General features: G+C 35.6%; 1 protein-coding gene and 1 pseudogene across 4 annotated transcripts; both read left to right on the forward strand.

Moving 5' to 3' along the window:
- Nucleotides 1-1,929: 1,929 nt before the first annotated feature.
- LOC114296056 (uncharacterized) lies at nt 1,930-6,527 on the forward strand. 3 transcript variants are annotated; one of them, XM_028240355.2, is made up of 5 exons: nt 1,930-2,705; nt 3,954-4,022; nt 5,185-5,399; nt 5,795-5,854; nt 6,429-6,527. In XM_028240355.2, exons 1-5 carry the CDS (start codon nt 2,011-2,013, stop codon nt 6,503-6,505), a joined length of 1,116 nt encoding a protein of 371 aa, XP_028096156.2. In that variant the 5' UTR covers nt 1,930-2,010; the 3' UTR covers nt 6,506-6,527. The 3 variants fall into 3 exon arrangements, 2 of the variants coding, with proteins under 2 accessions (XP_028096156.2, XP_082747936.1); XM_082891810.1 differs by lacking the exon at nt 6,429-6,527 and having other exon boundaries at nt 5,795-6,039; XR_014342307.1 differs by lacking the exons at nt 5,185-5,399; nt 5,795-5,854 and having other exon boundaries at nt 1,930-4,022.
- Nucleotides 6,528-6,747: 220 nt separating this feature from the next.
- Nucleotides 6,748-13,810, forward strand: LOC114276762 (arginine--tRNA ligase, chloroplastic/mitochondrial-like; annotated as a pseudogene). Its single transcript, XR_014342308.1, has 9 exons — nt 6,748-7,194; nt 7,628-7,708; nt 7,966-8,049; nt 8,303-8,391; nt 9,291-9,469; nt 9,841-9,925; nt 10,037-10,223; nt 10,355-10,424; nt 13,513-13,810. The product of XR_014342308.1 is annotated as an arginine--tRNA ligase, chloroplastic/mitochondrial-like (transcript).
- Nucleotides 13,811-18,502: the final 4,692 nt, after the last annotated feature.

Consider the following 18,502-nt stretch of genomic DNA (forward strand, 5'->3'; position numbering starts at 1 on the left):
CTGGAAGCACGTGATTTATCCACGAGGTTTTAGATCAAACGAGGTATGATCTAAACATTTTATTCCGCTGCATGTTTTGTGTTTTGATTTACATTATGCAAATGCTTGATAATTGGTTAAAAATATTCTTCAATTCGTCAATCCGCCTCAAACTGTCCAAACCATGATTTGGTTATTTGTCAGTCCGGCTCAAACCGTGATTTGGTTATTTGTCAATCCACTACTCCGCTAAATTCACCATTTGATTTATAATTTACTCTCAAACCACTTGAATTACATTGCACTTCCCTCACCTCTATCTGCAAAAAGTCAAAAATACCCTTGATTATGTCGAAAATGCAGAGCACAACAGTACTACCGAGGGTGGTGGCCAAGTGGATTACACACCTACTTTTCACATGGGAGAGCAGGACTCGATTTTGGGAGCGCCAAATATCTTTTGTATTATTATGCTGTACTCCAATCGTGAGCCAGCCTCTGGCTTTGGTGGGTGGATGAAATTCATTATGTGTCCTAATAGTGAATCCTTTTCTATGAATTGAGTTAAATCTAACTATCAATCAATTTACGAAAGACCAAAGCTTGTACATGTTATAATACCCTCACATAGCATCCTTTTTTAGGGATGTAATAATGGCTCGGCCCGGCCTGGCCCGTCGCGGGCTCCCTTTTTTTAGCTGGTCGAGTCAGGCCAGTTCATGGACCGAAAAATGGGGCCTAGGCCCACTCAAAATAGGCCCTAGGGCTTGGGCTCGGATCGTGGGCGGGCCTAGGCGGGCATTTATTTATTTTTATTTTTTGAAAAAATGGACGATAAATATATTATTATCTATGTAGATTATTTATTAGCGATAAAAGAATAAAAGAAAAATTATAATAAAGTATTTTAATTAAGATTAATGAGATGTTTTGTTTGGTTATGTTTCCTGATGGTATTTAAATTTAATTATGTATTACTTATATTTTTTTAATTATGCAATGATAATCCGACATTTTTATTATTAATGGTGGAATTTCATGATTGTATTAAACGGTAATATAACCGTTAAATTATTTTTATTATTATTATTTTTTTCAAAAGTCTACAGGGTTGCAAACATTTTTTTTTTCTTCATCTATTACAACTTGCAATGATGATGTGAGTGATGTGCATAACAATGGGGCAGGGTGTAGGCAGGCGGCACTGGTAGGGGTAGAGATGCATAAATTATTTATTTATTTATTTAATTATATATATATATATATATATATATATTTATTTTTAGTTTTCATTCATTACAACTTGCAATGATGATGTGAGTGATATGCATGATAAAGGGGTAAGGGATAAGTGGGCGACACTGGCAGGGGCAGAGGTGCGCCAATTAAATTTTTTATTTTTTTTTGAAATTTGACTGTTGGCAGAGAGAAGGCCCGGTATGCCAAGCTGGGCTGCCTGCAGGGCTCGAAATTTTTTGGGTCAGGCTAACGGGCTGGGCCGAGTCGGATGGAATTTTAAATGGAAGGCCCAGGCCTAGGCCCAAGATCCTGGGCTAGGCTCGGATCCGAGCCTAACCAAGCCAAAACGGACCTAGCCTACCTGGGATCTCGGCCGGGCTTCGGGCTGCCCACATAACTTGGGTCATTTTTAAACCCCTATCCTTTCCCTAGTTCAAAAAAAAATAAAATAAATAAATAACATAAAAAAATGTAAAATAACAAACAGACACGTACTCATATATAGGGTGGTTTGAGATGTTCTAAATAAGTGTATTTTTTTATTTTTTATAAAAAAAAAATGTGTAAAAAAATAGAAAAAATAGAAAGCAAAATAGAGAGGAAATGTTAACCATTGTTAATAGATGTTGATTAATATGACCCAAATAAATATATATATTTACAAAAAAAAAAGAAAAAAAAAAATACACATTTTTAATACATGGCAAATACCATGCCTCAATTTTGAATTCACTCGGTTACGTAACTCTCGGTTAAGAAACGATCGTAAGGAAAGTACATCATCTGTCTCTCATGAAATCTGATAAATTTTCTCTCGCTAAAAACTTAATGAAGAAGGAATTCACCGTCCCACCGGTGATTTTTCCCTCCGGCGACACCACCTTCGTAAGCGGTGGCGGAACCCTCCACCACCGCCGTGTCCCGACGGCACCATTTCAGCCACCGCGCCCCGCCATGTCTTCCATCCCCTCCTTCTTATCCTTCGACATCGGCCCCACCTCCTTCTCCGTCCCCGTCTCCGGCTCCGACGAGCCATCCTTACTCGAAGAACTCGAAATCGACGCATCCCTAATCTACCGCAAGAGCCTGTCTCTCCTTAACCCGTTCCGCCTCAACCCTGCCGTCCACGACTCGGCCGATCTCTCCGGCTCCTTCCTCTACTACATGTCCTTCTGTCTTTTCCAAATGCTTGCTGGGAAGGTCCAATTCGGCGTCGTATTAGGCTGGATTGTTGTGTTTTCCATCTTCTTGTACGTTGTGTTCAACATGCTTCAAGGCAAGAATGGCAATTTGGATTTGTACAGGTCTTTGAGCCTGGTTGGTTACTCATTGTTGCCTGTCGTGGTCTTTTCGGCCTTGTCGTTGTTCATCCCTCAAGGCTTTGTGGTGGCGAATTTCATCCTCGCGGCTGTGTTTGTGATGTGGTCGACTAGGGTTTGTTCGTGCCTTCTTCTCGAGGGTGCATCGCGTGGCGACGAGCATCACGGGTTGATTGCTTATCCTTGCTTCTTGATTTACGCTTTGTTTTCGATGCTCGTCATGTTTTGATTTGATTTGATTATGAGTTTTTTTTTTTTTTTGGGTAGTGGTAGATCAATTTTCATGTGTGGTTTAATATGTTGTTGTTGTTATGCAGAGTAGAATATACGACACATGTAATTAGATTGATTTTTGAAACTAGACTTATATTCATTTTGTAGAGGGGAATTTTATGTGCTTGTTGAGCACATAAAATGTTATATTCATAATAAAACAATTTTTGCATAGCTTTTGTCTTTCCATTTTACACATTGTTGGTTTAGTGTTAAATCAAAATTTGCCAACAACTATTCAAGATATATTGTTTTGCATTGTTGTTTATTGTTTTGTAATGTCTTCTAATGGATATTGTAACAGAGTAATGGGTTAAGGCAACCAAAAGTTTTACGCAATTCTGTGAACTGACTAATCTGTGGCAGAGTTAAGGTTGTAATTTTTATAGGCTACCCGGGGTAACTATTCTATTTTATTATATATATACCGAATTCTCTATGCCAATTATTCTGCTATTACTGGTGAATGTATAAAAATTTGCTGGCTCTTTTTATGCTAAATTTATGTTTTCATGGTTCTAGAATTTTACCTGGTCTGTTGGACAGATTGCTACTATGCATCACATTTACTGTTGAGTAATATGTTGTTTGAACCATGGTATTTGGTTACTGCTTAAGGTTTTTCAAAACTTATAAGAGCTGGATCATTTTCTTTCAGTTTAAAGAATTTTAAATTGATTAGTATTTGTATGATATCCCATGGGAATCGGTGGTGCTGCCATGATAATTAGGCCCAGAGTGGAGGCGACTTACTGTAGCTCAAAATTATATCTTTGTACTATGGACATATCTCTAGAAATCGAAAGAAGAGCGGACAAACCACATACCATCTCTTGAATTGTGTGATGAAAGGAAACAAAAATTAGCAGGTGAATTGGTCGATTCATACACACTCAATTATTTTCAGACTGATTGAGTAGAGGTTGGTTGCTGGCTAGTCATGGTGGATGGTAGAAGATGAAGGATGATGCAAGTGTATGTCAGGAATGGTGGTTTGCATCTATGGTGGGCATTTCTACTAATCTATTTGCCTTGCTTTTTGATTTGGACATGTGCTTCGTGGCAGTAAATTCCTGCCTTGTTCTGTTTGTATCAAAATAGGCAGGAAGGGCCTTGTCTTTAGCCCACTTTGTTTTGACACAGGTTCAAAGAGATTTCAAGATTTGTTTTGTTTGAGAAACCAAATCAAAGCCAAGCCCCCATTTCATACAGGTACTTGTATATATTTGTTCATGTATATATGTATTTTGTTTTATTGGCCATGTGTATATATGTAATGTTGTATAGTTACACGTTAATTACTATTTACCTTTTATTTGTTGTGATTTCGTTATTATTTTGTTCTAATATTTGTTTATAGTTCAAAATGAGGAAAATATGGAATGCAACCACTTAATTGGTCGTTTATGATTTGAATGATATGGGAATACATGAAGTTGACAACATGACATTTATGGCTGTTCATATATACTGCTCAGCAGTCATCGCTTGCTTGGTTAATCTTTGACTTGTTACTCCTTAGAAATAGAAATAACTCTCACTCTATGGGTGGTTGGGTGTCTATGGCTCTATATATGTATGTGTATGTATGTATATTCCCTGTGTAGCTCTAGACTAGATATACATCTCTTCAATTTGTTTTTGAGTATAAATTGTGATGGGTTTGCAAATCAACTTGATATTATAATTTCGGTTAAGGTAGTGACATATTTTTGCTTACACTACAACAAAATGCACCTTTGGTGACTAAAAAAAATGTAGTCGTCAAAAGTTATGGGATTGGTGACCAACTTTTTTTTTTTGTCGCAAAAAGTATAATATTTAGTTACTAATTTTTTTTAGTCGGGGTATATTCATTATTGGCGACTAAAAAAAAATTTAGTCGCTAAAAATGCCAGAATTGGCGACAAAAAAAAAAAACTTAGTCGCTGTATATTGACTTTTGGCTACTAAAATATTTAGTCTTCGAATGGGCAATAAAAAATTTATTTTTTCTCTTTGGCGACTAAAGTTTTAGTCGTCAAAAACTTACTTTCAGCGACAAAAAAAAAAGTCACCGTATGTTGACTTTTGGCTACTAAAATATTTAGTCGTCGAATGGAAAATAAAAAAATTATTTTTTCTCTTTGGCAACTAAAGTTTTAGTCACCAAAAACTTACTTTCAGCGACAAAAAATTATTTTAGTCGCCAAATAAATTTTTTTTTTTTTAATCTTTGGTAACCTATCTTCAGCGACTAAAATTTAGTCGCAGATGTGTTCAAAATTTTACTGGAAAATATTTTATATTGGCGCCTAAATTTTTGCCCAAATCTATTACTTCTTCACATGGTTCTTTCTCTGTTGCTCTCCCTCTGTCTCTCTCTATCACACAGAGAATCAATCACCACCGCCCTCATCTCAGCATCGCACACGACCAGTGTCCGTCAATCTTCCACCATCGAACATCGCCACCGCAGCTCACCGGCCTCCTCTTCTCCTCCGCCTTCGAGATTCGCGACACCCGCTGGTTCTGGGCCAGCTCCAAAACCCTTTCCAATGGCTCCTCTGTTTCCCCCTCGGCACCTGCCCTTGTCGGTGACATCTGAAGGTTTGCCGTTCTTGACACATTGATCTATTTTTAATCTTTGCTTTACTTTATCTATCTAGTTTTTATCAATCACACATAGAAAATCAAGATTACTTTAAAAAGGATTAAATAATCATGACTAGTTTAGGAACCTAGATACCAAGAAAGATAGTATAATCAGTAAAATTTTCGAAGTAGGCCTCCATTTAAATTCCTAGGCACAAACCTTTGGACATCTGAGGACAATAGGAGAAAAGAAATGTCTGTAGGCAGTATTCTTTGAAGGCTATTCCCACTTCACATGCATTCTTCTCTTCTCATTTACACATTTGATTTTAACTGTGTGTGTATTGAGTATTGGTTTCCCATCTGTATTGATTCAGTTAGATGATTAGAAATTCCTGTCATGTTTGCAGAGTGGCTGTCATGCCTATTTCACCTGAAGAGTTCTACAGAAGATACTCAAGATGAACAAGGTTCTGCTATTTGCTTGAGGCCTGGAACTGGCTATTATCATGTGTTGTATCTTATTTATGGATGGTGGTTCTTCTGTTTCAAAGCACTGATTTCTAAGTCAAAAAAATTCTGTGAATTCTTGTTACTAACATTATAAAGTGACTCTTTATAGTCAAAATAAAGTGAATTGTATTTTGATTTGTTTTATTATTGTAAAAGCTCCTAATTTAGTAGAAAAAATTGTCTGAATGATGGACTAAAAGGAAGATGGAATCCACATTGTAGTAGTAGAAACTAGTTGGGAGTAAGATCTTTTGTATTCGGTTGTATTTTATGAAAGGATTACAGGTTCGTCAGTGTCATGCTTACCCACCAACCCAAAGAGTTAGAAGGCACTCAAGTTGAACCATGTTGGCTAGTTGTTGTTAGCAGCTTGAATTGTGGTGATTTTGATGGTCTTTGACATTAAGATGTATACTAGGCATACTCGTATAATGTTTGCTAGTGAACCCTTGAGATCGCATTTGTTCAATGATACTCGGTTATGTTTACCATTAACATTAAAAAAAATCTTACTATGTGCATGAATATCAGTTTCCCAGAGAACCAAGGTGATGCTCTTTTACTCGAAGTCCAGGATACCAAGAAAACTATCCATGGTCGAGCAATAATTCCAATTGCATCATTGACTGAAAATCCTGTATGTATCATCTATTTATATTCTGATAATGGAGCTTTTTTTAATTTGATTTGGCAAGTTACATGATCTGGTAATCCAAACCATGCAGAATGATAGAATTCGGTGGTGGCAAATTTACCATGATGATCACGAATGTGTTGGAAAGGTCCAGCTCTCCATTGGTAGTACAATTACATCCAACGAGACTGCCCACATCAAGGTATAATTTTATCTCAATACAGCAAAGCCATATATAGCCCAACTAGTTGGGTGTCAAAATTTTTCTTTTGCTGAAAAAATTACTCCCTCGGTGAGGAATAACTTACTTGACTTAAAGATATTGGCTAATGTTTAGAATGTTAAATCGTTTCATTTTGCAAAAATCACATAGTTATATAGTTGTTTTAGTAATAAAAAAATAGTATGTGATATCACATATAATGATGTATATAAATCTCCTGTATATATATCCAAAAGATGCTAATAAATGGTATTGAAACATGGTCGCCAAAACTTACAGTCAAAAGGGCAGTGGTTGACTTTTCCTCACCCAACATTGCTAAAGAAATGCATGTCGGCCACTTGAGATCAACAATTATTGGAGACACTCTAGCCCGCATGCTAGAGTTTTCAAATGTTGAGGTTCTTCGGAGAAACCATGTTGGTGACTGGGGTACACAGGTAAGTGTGTGTGTGTGTGAGCACATGCATTTTGTATGTGTGTTTGTTTTCTCTCTTTTATCTTGAAATTTTATATAAGTTCTGTTAAAATTATTTATTTTTTGATGAGGGTTTTAGTCATGGGTTGTCCCATTTTATGAGTTAACTTTTTCATTTGGATCAAAATAATTTCTTGGGTGAACAACAGTAGTTTGAAGTTCTTTGGTGCCTTTTCCTTCCCTAATATGTGGTGGAAGAAGGAACTCCAACAGACCCTTCTTGTATAATTGTATTAAGTGGAAAAATTATACTCTTTTAAATTTTTTATTGATTATTGTTGCTCTAGAAGGTGATAATATTATGGCCTCTTTGCTGTCTGAATTATGAAAGTCTATTTCAATAATTTTTTGTTACTTTCCTATTATGTCTTAAAGATATTATTTATGTTTTGCAGTTTGGAATGCTAATAGAATTTCTTTTTGAAAAATTTCCAAATGTGGAGGTTGTCAATGATCAAGCTATCGGAGATCTCGAGGTGAGATAAAAATTTTGGAAATTAGGTCCATTTCCTGAATTGGTACAGACAGAATACTTCTTCATGTCACTTGAATATGTTTTATGCTACATCCAAGCAACCAAGTCCCTTGGTTAGATTAGCAAACAATTCAAGTAACTAGTTGCTTGTGCTGCTTTGAGCAACTTATGCCTTTGATTCAAATTTTTTTCATTGAAATGAATCATGAAATTCAATGAAAGTGGGTATTATTGATTTAACTTGAATGCTGTTATTAGGCATTCTATAAGGCATCAAAGCAAAGATTTGACAGTGATCCTGGATTCAAGGAGAGGGCACAACAAGCGGTGGTTAGTCTCCAGGTGAATCACTTACCTTTATGCCTTAAAGACTTGTGAGGTTGATTATAGTAATAATTAAATTTCTCATTTGTAAAACAACTTAAAAGCTATAAATTTCAATTTTCTATTTTGGAGGAAATCTGATTTATAAACTATAAATTTTGTTTTTTCGTTTAGGAAGAAAATCTGGTTAATGATTTTACCTCGAGGTTTCATTATGTTTCATCATTTATCTTATTTGGTCTCATTTCCTATGGCATAACTTGTATCACAGGGTGGGGAAGAGAAGTATCGAAAGGCATGGGCACAAATCTGCGATATCAAAGAGTTTATCAACGCCTAGGAATTAAGATAGAGGAGAAGGTACTTAACTGATATTTTTCTTTCTAACTAATGACAATGTCAAACATTGATTGTATTTTCCACACCTGTTTTCTGCGCCATGGAGCCATGTAAAAAAGACACCAACTTTTGATTTCAATCTATAGCGTGCATGCTAAAAATAGAACATTCTTGGTTTATGGTTCACAGCCCCCTGCCCCAGCAATTGTATATTTCATCTGATTCAAATGTATCTGCTTTAAGTCATTGTCACTTTATATTTTGACTGATGTTATCAGGTTGGCCATTTTGTATGACTACTTGAACTGATGCTAGCTTGATATCTAAGATCACAATTCTACAAAGGCAAAACATTGTTATTTCGTCATCTTAGTTACTTCTTGTATAGCTGTAATAACTAAAAGATTACTTTAAATTAGTGGGCACAAGAACTGTGGCAAGACTAGACTATGAATCTTAGTTGAATTACATTATTGCATATGCAATGAGGACATTAGTATGGTACAAGCTTACAGTATGGGAGGCCAGAGGCCCATAAATGTAATTTATCATTGTTTATTCTTTTTTATTTTGGACTCAAGCAAATTACTTAATTCAATAGAACTAGTAGGGGGTGAAGACTTACCATGACACATGGGAAACACGTAGGGGGTGAAGACTTTTTGTGATATATAGCAACTCTCTCTCTCTCTCTCTCATAAGTCTTACATTATGCTTATTCCTGAATTTGATTATTGTTGCACATGCTATTTAAAACCCTATTTGGAAGTGAAGTTGCAGGGAGTGTTAGATGGTGGCATGATTTGCCCTTATTTGAATTTCATATGAGTAATGAACATATCGTACTCATGAAATCAACTGTTCCTATGATTGAGTGGCAAAATCACTAGTAATTATTTTGTTTTTTGCCTTCCCGTCAGGAAGAAAGCTTTTACAACCCATATATACCTGGAGTTTTAGAGGAATTGGATAAGAAAGGATTAATTGAAGAAAGTGAAGGTGCTCGTGTGATCTTTATTGAGGGGAAAAATATACCTTTAATTGTTGTGAAGAAGGATGGTGGTTTCAACTATGCTTCCACTGATCTTGCGGCTCTTTGGTTAGTGTTTTAAAATTTGGAGTTGATAAAAGTGTAAATTATATGACCCTTCTATATGTCATTCATTCTTGCATCTATACTCATATATGTTTAATCTACCATCTGATCTGCATGATTTATATAATGCATCTCTCCATGTTTCTTCCTTTAAAGATATAAATTATATGATAGAATCATCTTGTGGTTCATGTGATTGAAAAGAGATCTGCTAGATGGAATTTTATAACCCATTTTTAAAGTTTACCTGGGTAATATGTGACTGCTATTTGAACTTAAATGTCATGGTTGGACATGCATTGCTTGTGCACCTTTTGTTGGAGTGGTAGTGGAATGAGTGCATTTCAGTTAAACCAGCTGCTTTCAATAATTAGGTATCATCTTAATGAAGAAAAAGCTGAATGGATAATCTATGTAACTGATGTTGGCCAGCGAGAGCACTTTGAAATGTTTTTCACTGTAAGTATCAAATGCCATGTTGTGCTTCATGACTTTTCATGCTTTGTAGAGATATGGGTAACATACCACTGTGAGTTTGACGGCCTTCCTTTCTATCTCTCCTTCTATTAGGCTGTGAAACGTGCTGGTTGGCTTCCAGCTGGTGAGAATATGTATCCTAAAACTAACCATGTGGGTTTTGCTCTTGTTCTTGGAGAGGATGGGAAACGATTTCGAACTCGCAGTACCGAAGTGGTTCGATTAGTTGATTTGTTGGATGAAGCAAAGAGTCACTGTAAAGCAGCTCTTGTAGAACGAGGTATAATAATAGCAAGGTAGCGCTTTTTATGTTCCTCATATCTATGAACTCATGCATGATATAGCATCTCATCTTTTTGATACATTAGTTAAAACTGAAGTTTTGATATAATCTCTTCAAATCTTGATCAGGTAAAGCTGATGAATGGACAGAGGAGGAGCTTGATCAAACAGCTGAGGCAGTTGGTTATGGGGCTGTTAAGTAAGATCCTCTATTCTCGTTAATTTTTTTACTTGGCAATGTTGACTGTGTGTTGCTTGTCCTCTTTGTGTATATTTTTCTTCTCTTTTCCATCTTAATAAAATCTTTCTTTTGTTCCTGTTAAAAAAAATGTTGACTGTGTTGCTGTTGTTGGATTTTGTCTTTGTAAACTGACAGTTGCAATGTTTGGGGTAAAACAATGTTAATATATTATATGTGGATGTGGTGTATCCTAAAAAATGTTCTGTGACAATTTGTCCTTGCCTTCCAAATTCTTCTTCAAATCTTTAATCTAACTCTTCCTACAAGTCTTTTATTGAAAAACACTTTAAATATACGCATTAATATGTTGATGCATATTAAATTATGATTAGGATAGGAAAAAGCACATGAAAATAGTAGTTTTATATTCATCTCAAGTATATTGATGAAATATTTGAGTATTCCTCTAAAGTTATAATAATACTTGTGTAAATTACGTTGATATTTTTTATATTTCGGTCCTTATGTCATTTTGATATTTATAATTTCAGTCTTTCTAATTTCAATTGGCTCAATTAACTCAGGATTCATGATTTTGTCTCATTGATTAAGTTGTTAGTGTTTTTCGATTGATTAAAATGTAATCGGTGTTATCAATTTGATCAAAATTGACACAAAGTTGCCTTGTTCAAATATAAAGGTAGGAAAATCTTTTCCTTATTTTTGTGCAGATAATTATACATTTTTTGGGTAATTTTTTGTTATTAATCATAGCAATGTAAGTATTAGGAGGTCGAGCATCCTTATGGTTTAGAGATGAGTTTTTGTTGTGGAACTGGAAATCAACATTACTGGCACAGAAAGAACCTTATACTTTGGTCATTTAATGTAAATTTCAACTGCATCATCTTAAACATTCTGAAGGAGAAATGAAAATGAAGATAGTTGCTATTGGCTATTTAATTTATGTGATACGTCGTCACATGTTTGGTCCTTGTGATTAATCTTTCATAAACCATATGCAATTTTGAAGCCTTTTAAGGTAGTTTATGTATTTTGTCACGTGTTTGGTCCATGTAGTTAATCTGTGCGCGCGTGCATGTGTTCATTTTTATTCAAACTTATCTATTTACTCAAACTTATCAAACTTAGTCGAAAAATGGCGTTTCGGGGGGTGAAAATTCAAAACAGCCCCCGAACCACCGTATGGCTCACACGGATAGCTTCGCCGTGACAAATAGGACTTGTGAGAACTGACGGAACGTAATTCGGACCCGTAGGTTGGGAGTTAGAGCCGAGTACGCCCTAAACTTAATCGAAAAAGGGTGTTTCGGGGGTGAAAATTCAAAACAGCCCCCGAACGACCGTGTGGCTCGCACGGATAGCTTCTCCATGACAAATAGGACTCGTGAGAACTGACGGAACGTAATTCGGACCCGTAGATTAAGAGTTAGAGCCGAATACGCCTTAAACTTAGTCGAAAAAGGGCGTTTCGGGGGTGAAAATTCAAAACAGCCCCCGAACGATCGTGTGGCTCGCACGGATAGCTACGCCATGACAAATAGGACTTGTGCGTACTGACGGAACGTAATTCGGACCCGTAGGTTGGGTGTTAGAGCCGAGTACGCCCTAAACTTCGTCGAAAAAGGACGTTTCGGGGGCGAAAATTCAAAACAGCCCCCGAACCACTGTGTGGCTCACACGGATAGCTTCGTCGTGACAAATAAGACTTGTGAAAACTGACGGAACGTAATTCGGATCCGTAGGTTGGGAGTTAGAGCCGACTACGCCTTAAATTTAGTCAAAAAAGGGTGTTTTGGGGGGTGAAAATTCAAAACAGCCTCCGAACGACCGTGTGTCTCGCACGGAGAGTTTCACCATGACAAATAGGACTTGTGAGAACTAACGAAACGTAATTCGGACCCTCAGGTTGGGAGTTAGAGCCGAGTACGCCGTAAACTTACTTGAAAAAGGGCGTTTCGAGGGCGAAAATTCAAAACAGCCCCCGAACCATCGTGTGGCTCACACGGACAGTTCCTCTATGACAAATAGGACTTATGACAACTGAGGGAACGTAAACTGGACCCATAGGTTGGGAGTTAGAGCCGAATACGCTATAAACTTAGTCGAAAAAGGACTTTTCGGGGGCGAAAATTCATAACAGCCCCTGAACCACCGTGTGGCTCACACGGACAGTTCCCCCATGACAAATAGGACTTGTGAAAACAAACGGAACGTAATTCGGACCCGTAGGTTGGGAGTTAGAGCCGAATACGCCATAAACTTAGTCGAAAAAGGACTTTTGGGGGGCGAAAATTCAAAACAGCCCTTAAACAACCATGTGGCTCGCATGGATAGCTTCGCCATGACAAATAGGACTTGTGAGAATTGACGGAACGTAATTCGGACCCATGGGTTGAGAGTTAGAGCCGAGTACGCCCTAAACTTAGTCGAAAAAGGGCGTTTCGGGGGCGAAAATTCAAAACAGCCCCCGAACCACCGTGTGGCTCACACGGACAGTTCGCCCATGACAAATAGGACTGTGACAACTGACGGAACGTAATCTGAACCCATAGGTTGGGAGTTAGAGCCGAATACGTCCTAAACTTAGCCGAAAAAAGATTTTCTGGTGGCGAAAATTCATAACAGCCCCCGAACCACCGTGTGGTTCACACGAACAGTTCCCCCATAACAAATAGGACTTGTGAGAACTAACAGAACGTAATTCGGACCCGTAGGTTGGGAGTTAGAGCCGAATACGCCCTAAACTTACTCGAAAAAGGGCTTTTCGGGGGCAAAAATTCATAACAGTCCCCGAATACGCCTTACACCTAGTCGAAAAACTTGCAACACTTAACTAAAAAAGCAACAACTTTATTAAAATAACATCTACATATTCTAATAATTGCCTTTACATATTACATTGTTTGTGCAGTTGGTTGGAATAAATATTGCATGATATATATATATATACTTTCTTTTATTTCCAAGAAGACATTTCTCGATTGTTCTACCTTAAATGCATGTTAGAACATGTTCCATATGGCTGACTGAATTGATATTTTGTAACCAATTCTAATGTTTCATATTTTGTTTTTCTTTGTAGATGGCTTTGTTGCGTGGACTTCTGGATAATCCATATTGGTGTATGGAGAAGAATTTTCACTTTTGTGTAGAACTAATATAATACTTTTGTTGTCCTCAGATTACGATGGTAATTTGTACCATGCCAGATGGTAATTTGTACCATGCCAAATGGTAATTTCGCTTGGTAGTAAATGTATTTTTTTGTATAAGGAGGGCTTTAATTTTTGTATGATATATTTTGTATGGAATTATTATTTTAGTTTGGACAATAGTTGATTTGTATGGACTTTGATATTTAATGTTATTTATTTTTGGTATATGGATGCAGATTGTGGAATGATTGATAGTATGTATCATTTTGTTTTTATACGTATTACAGGTTGCATTGTATATAGACAGGTTGTGGAGAAATTATAATTTCGTGATAAAACATATCATGTTTTTGGCGATTAAATAATTAGTAGCTAAAAAAAAATTGGAAAAAGATATTTGGTGACTAAAAGTTTTGTAGCAAAAAAAAGAAGACATTTAGCGACTAAAAGTTTAATAGTCAAAAAAAAAATAATAAATAAATAAATAGATATTTGGCGGCTAAAATTTTAGTAGCCAAAAGAAAATCAAACATTTGGTGATTAAAATATTTCGTAACTAAAAACAAAAAATTAAATTATAAATACACTTTTGCCGATTAAAATTTTAATAGCCGAAAATATAGAACTTTAGGCGACCAAATAATTAGTAGGCAAAAATGAATTCTTTGCTGACTAAACATTTAGTAGTTAAAGATGGGAACTTTCGGCGATTAATTTTTTAGTAGTCAAAAAAGAACTCTTTGCCGATTAAAATTTTAGTAGCTAAAAAGGTGGGACTTTAGGCGACTAAAAGTTTGGTCACCGAAAAGGGTTTAATTTAATTTAATGTCCAATTTTTTGGCGACTAAATATTTAGTCGGCAAATGAATACATTTGGCGACTAAAATAATTTGTCTCCAATTAGCTTTCCCGACTACTCTTCGGCTACTAATTTTGCGACCAAAAAATTTAGTCGGCAAAAATTGACTTTTGACAACTAAAAATTTAGTCACCAAAAGTGAAAATTCTTATAGTGTTAAACTAGGAGACTGGGATAAATTAGAAGAAATGTATTTTTGCTTGAATAAATTTTTAAAATTAATAGAAATGTAAATTTCACTTCCTTGTATTAATAGAAAAGCAAGAGTAAAACCAAAATGACTTAAAAATAATTTTTTGATATGCCAAGTTTGGCATGTGCCTGTTTTAACTTAGAAGTTAAAAAGTTACTAAATAAATCAAAAAGTCTATAACTTATACTAAAAAGTCAAAAATTCTTTTTTTTTTCTTTTTTTGCACATCTTTTTTTTTGCACATCTTTTCGTAAAAAATTAAAAAATATTCCAAAAATACAAATTTTTTTTATCTCATATTTTAACAAAAAAGTTAAAAAATTACTAAAATAGTCTATTTTCAAACGAGGCTTAGAAACTTTTTAAATGAGAAAATATGCATGTGCAAATTGGAGAGGGAATAATTGAGTTATTTGCACAAAAACAAGAAGAAGTGAAGGATACTTCACCCTCATGAGGGTTAGGAAAATTCACACAAACACGATCTCAAATTCTCATAATCACACTTCATCTTGGGAAAGAAATATTACACGCCTAGTTAGAGAAGAAGAATAGAAGGAAAAAGATGCTTCACTCTCACCACGGTTAGAAAAAATTCACACAAACACAACCTTAAATTCTCATAACTCAACTCCATTTTGAAAAGAAAGATTACATACCTATTTATAAGCTGCTAGACATTTCCTACTTATACAAGGACACTATGATTTCACAATTAGAAAAGAAAATTTGACAAACTACATAATATTCTTAGACCTCGTAAAGATTCCATAAAAGATCAAATAATATAATTTGACTCATAAAAGACCCGTGGGTGACCCTTATGGCCAATGTCCAACAAATAACAAAATTACCAAAATCCTCTTAACTACTAAAACTTAATATATATGACATACAACATATCTAGTCTCATACTAAATTAAAATAAACACAAATAAAGACTTATAATTATTCTAAAACATCACACTAGAATGCCCTAAACACACTGTATATGAAATTTTATATGTGCCCTTGTCCTTCTTTCCATTGTTGTCCCTCACTATCAAATTGGATGATAAAATCTTAAGAAAATATTATATACCCTCGAGTCTTGACCTATGTTACCTTGAACGCGAATCATTCTGGTACCGTGGTATGAGGAACAGAAACGTGAAAATGGTACACCATGCTCTAAAATGCGGTATGATAGGGATATATTTCCTAATTTGATATCTAATATACTATAGTGTACTTTTCTTTCAAGTAATCGTTCAATAACACTATTCTATGAACATTATAACCCATTGTTTCATATTTTGTCAATCCAAAGTTCCACTCCACTTAGATTTTAGTTCTTTATATTTTACTTTTTCCCTATAAAGGAGAACTTTTAATACAAAAGAAATAGAAAAAATTATGACTTTAGTTCATTATATTTCTCTACAATTCATTATATTTCTCTACAAAACATAATAGAACTTTTTCCCTATAAATGAACTCAAAAAATTATATTTTAGTTCATTATATTTTTCTTTTTCCCTATAATATAAAAAATTATGAGATCACTTTGGATCACTAAATTCACTATTTTGGAATGAAATTATACCATGTTTCGAACATGCATTAAAAATGCATATTGCTAGGGTGTTAACGTTTTCTGGTAAAATTGGTCTTGACAATTGGCCGCTTCTACCATTTGTTTTTTCTGTGGCAGTTATTCTTCTGATAAAGGGTTTGGGCGTTTTAGTTGGACTTTGAATTGAAAAAGACATGCTTCGGGGTTGTGTTCTGATTTTAAGGGGTCGTGGGAGAGGCATTTACCTTTAGCGAAGTTTACCTATAATAATAGTTTCCAGACAAGTATTGATATGGTACCGTTTGAGATTTTGTATGGCTGATCATGTAGATCTCTAGTGTGATGGGCCGAGGTAGGTAACGCACCTATGTTAGGTCTTGATTAGTCTGGGAAATGACAAAAAAGGTTGCCCTTATTCATATGAGGTTGGTTTTGGCTCAGAATCGCCAGAAGAGCTATGCCGACCATAGGATGAGACATTTATCTTTGCGTTTATTCGTAGAAGATCATGTATTCTTGAAAATATCACCGAGGCGGGGTTTAATGAGATTTGGGAAAAGTGGGAAGTTGTCTTCTAGATTTATTGAGCTTTTGAGATTCTAGAGCGAATCGGGGAGGTAGCTTATCATTTAGCCTTGTCGTCCCAACTTTCTGGGATTCATGACGTGTTTCATATTTGTATGCTCCAGAAGTACGAGCCTGATCCTTCATACATGTTGGATTGGACCGCGTTAGAGGTAGATGAGGATGCCTTGTATGAGGAGAGACTAGTATGGGTTTTAGACTATCGGGACCAATTCTTGTGAGGCAAGACTATTCCATTGGTTAAGATGTTGTGGCAACACCATAGGGTTAAAGAGGCGACTTGGGAGCGTGAGGCTGAAGTTCGTGAGAAGTATCCGGACCTATTTGTTGATATTAGAGACGTGTGTTGAAAATCTAATTTTTGTTGTAATATATAAGTATTGTATATGTTTTGGGAAGTTGAATTGAAATAGTTGGCGTTGAAAACACTTCATTTATCTTTGTCATGAGTATGGATGATCCATGATATGATTTACTTTCAATAAATGTTAGTTGGTTTTGTTTTAAATTTGGGGGACAAAATTTCTTAAGGAGGGAAGATTATAACAGTTTCGGTTTAGACTGGACCCATTTTTTGCTTTTGAATCTGAGAATTCGTATCCTTAACTATTGTTTATCTCATTTTCATCTTGTTACTAGTTGAATTTGGTTATTTAGGAGTTATGATTGTGTTTGAAACATGTTGGGAAATTAGTTTTTCAAAGAATCGTTGCCTAAATATTTGCCTGTTTGCTCGACCGACCTTTCTTGCGTTCGAGCTGTCTTTTACAGTCTGCAAAACTACTAGAAGAGTGATATCTTCGCTCGAGCGATCTTTTGTAGGTTTGAACTTCTTGGGAGGGGTCATTATTCACTCAAACGGTGGTTTTGGTCACTCGAGCTGTGTCACTTATTGTATCTGACGCTCGAGCGGTATTTTGGTCGTTTGAGCGGCCTACGCGTATACTAGTCCGAAAGAAAGGCATTTTGAGTCACTTTTTCAGTCCCCTCTCTCTCTTTCTAAAAACCCTAATTCACACACTCTCTCTAGTTCTTATCCTCTAGCTTCAAATAATCTAAATCCTTTGATTTCCTCACTCTAGCCCTTTGGAGAAAAAAGGTAGAGCACGTCGAGGGCTTCGTTCTAATCAGAGAAGTTATTGTTTGCGGCTCCGCTATGCTTCTACCTTTGCTCTCTCTTGTCTTCTACTTTGAGGTAGAGATTTCTTCAACCTTTAATATGATTTTCACCTTAGTTATTTGCCTATTGATAGAATCTAGTGATTTGGAAATTTTTGGGTAAACTTAGGGTTTGATTTTGAATTTAAAAAAGGGGTTTTCCAAATGGGTTCTTGCGAAAGGTTATGGGGAGGTGTTTATGGTTGAGATATGTTAAAATGATAGATTTCCTTACTTAAAAATTGATTTTGTAAGTAAATGGGGGTTTTGTTCTAAATTTATAGATATCAGGATTTGTGAAAAGAAATGAGAAATGATGTTGGATTTTTAAGATTGGATAAATGTTTATATTAATGATAATGGTGGAGTTAGATATGTAATATCACTTCCATTTTAAAATGATTGAATTATATCTTTTGATTGGAAACTATCTGTTGTATAGAGATATCTATTTTTGGGCTATCGATGGAGGTTCGCTTTGATTGTTATAGAAATTGCATATGGATTAGGTGAATTGAAACCAATCATCCATGCGTCTTGCTTTGAACATTGTTACATACTCAAGTA

Source organism: Camellia sinensis, chromosome 10 (assembly GCF_055761805.1).
Source record: "Camellia sinensis isolate YWXY chromosome 10, ASM5576180v1, whole genome shotgun sequence".
NCBI lineage: Eukaryota > Viridiplantae > Streptophyta > Magnoliopsida > Ericales > Theaceae > Camellia > Camellia sinensis.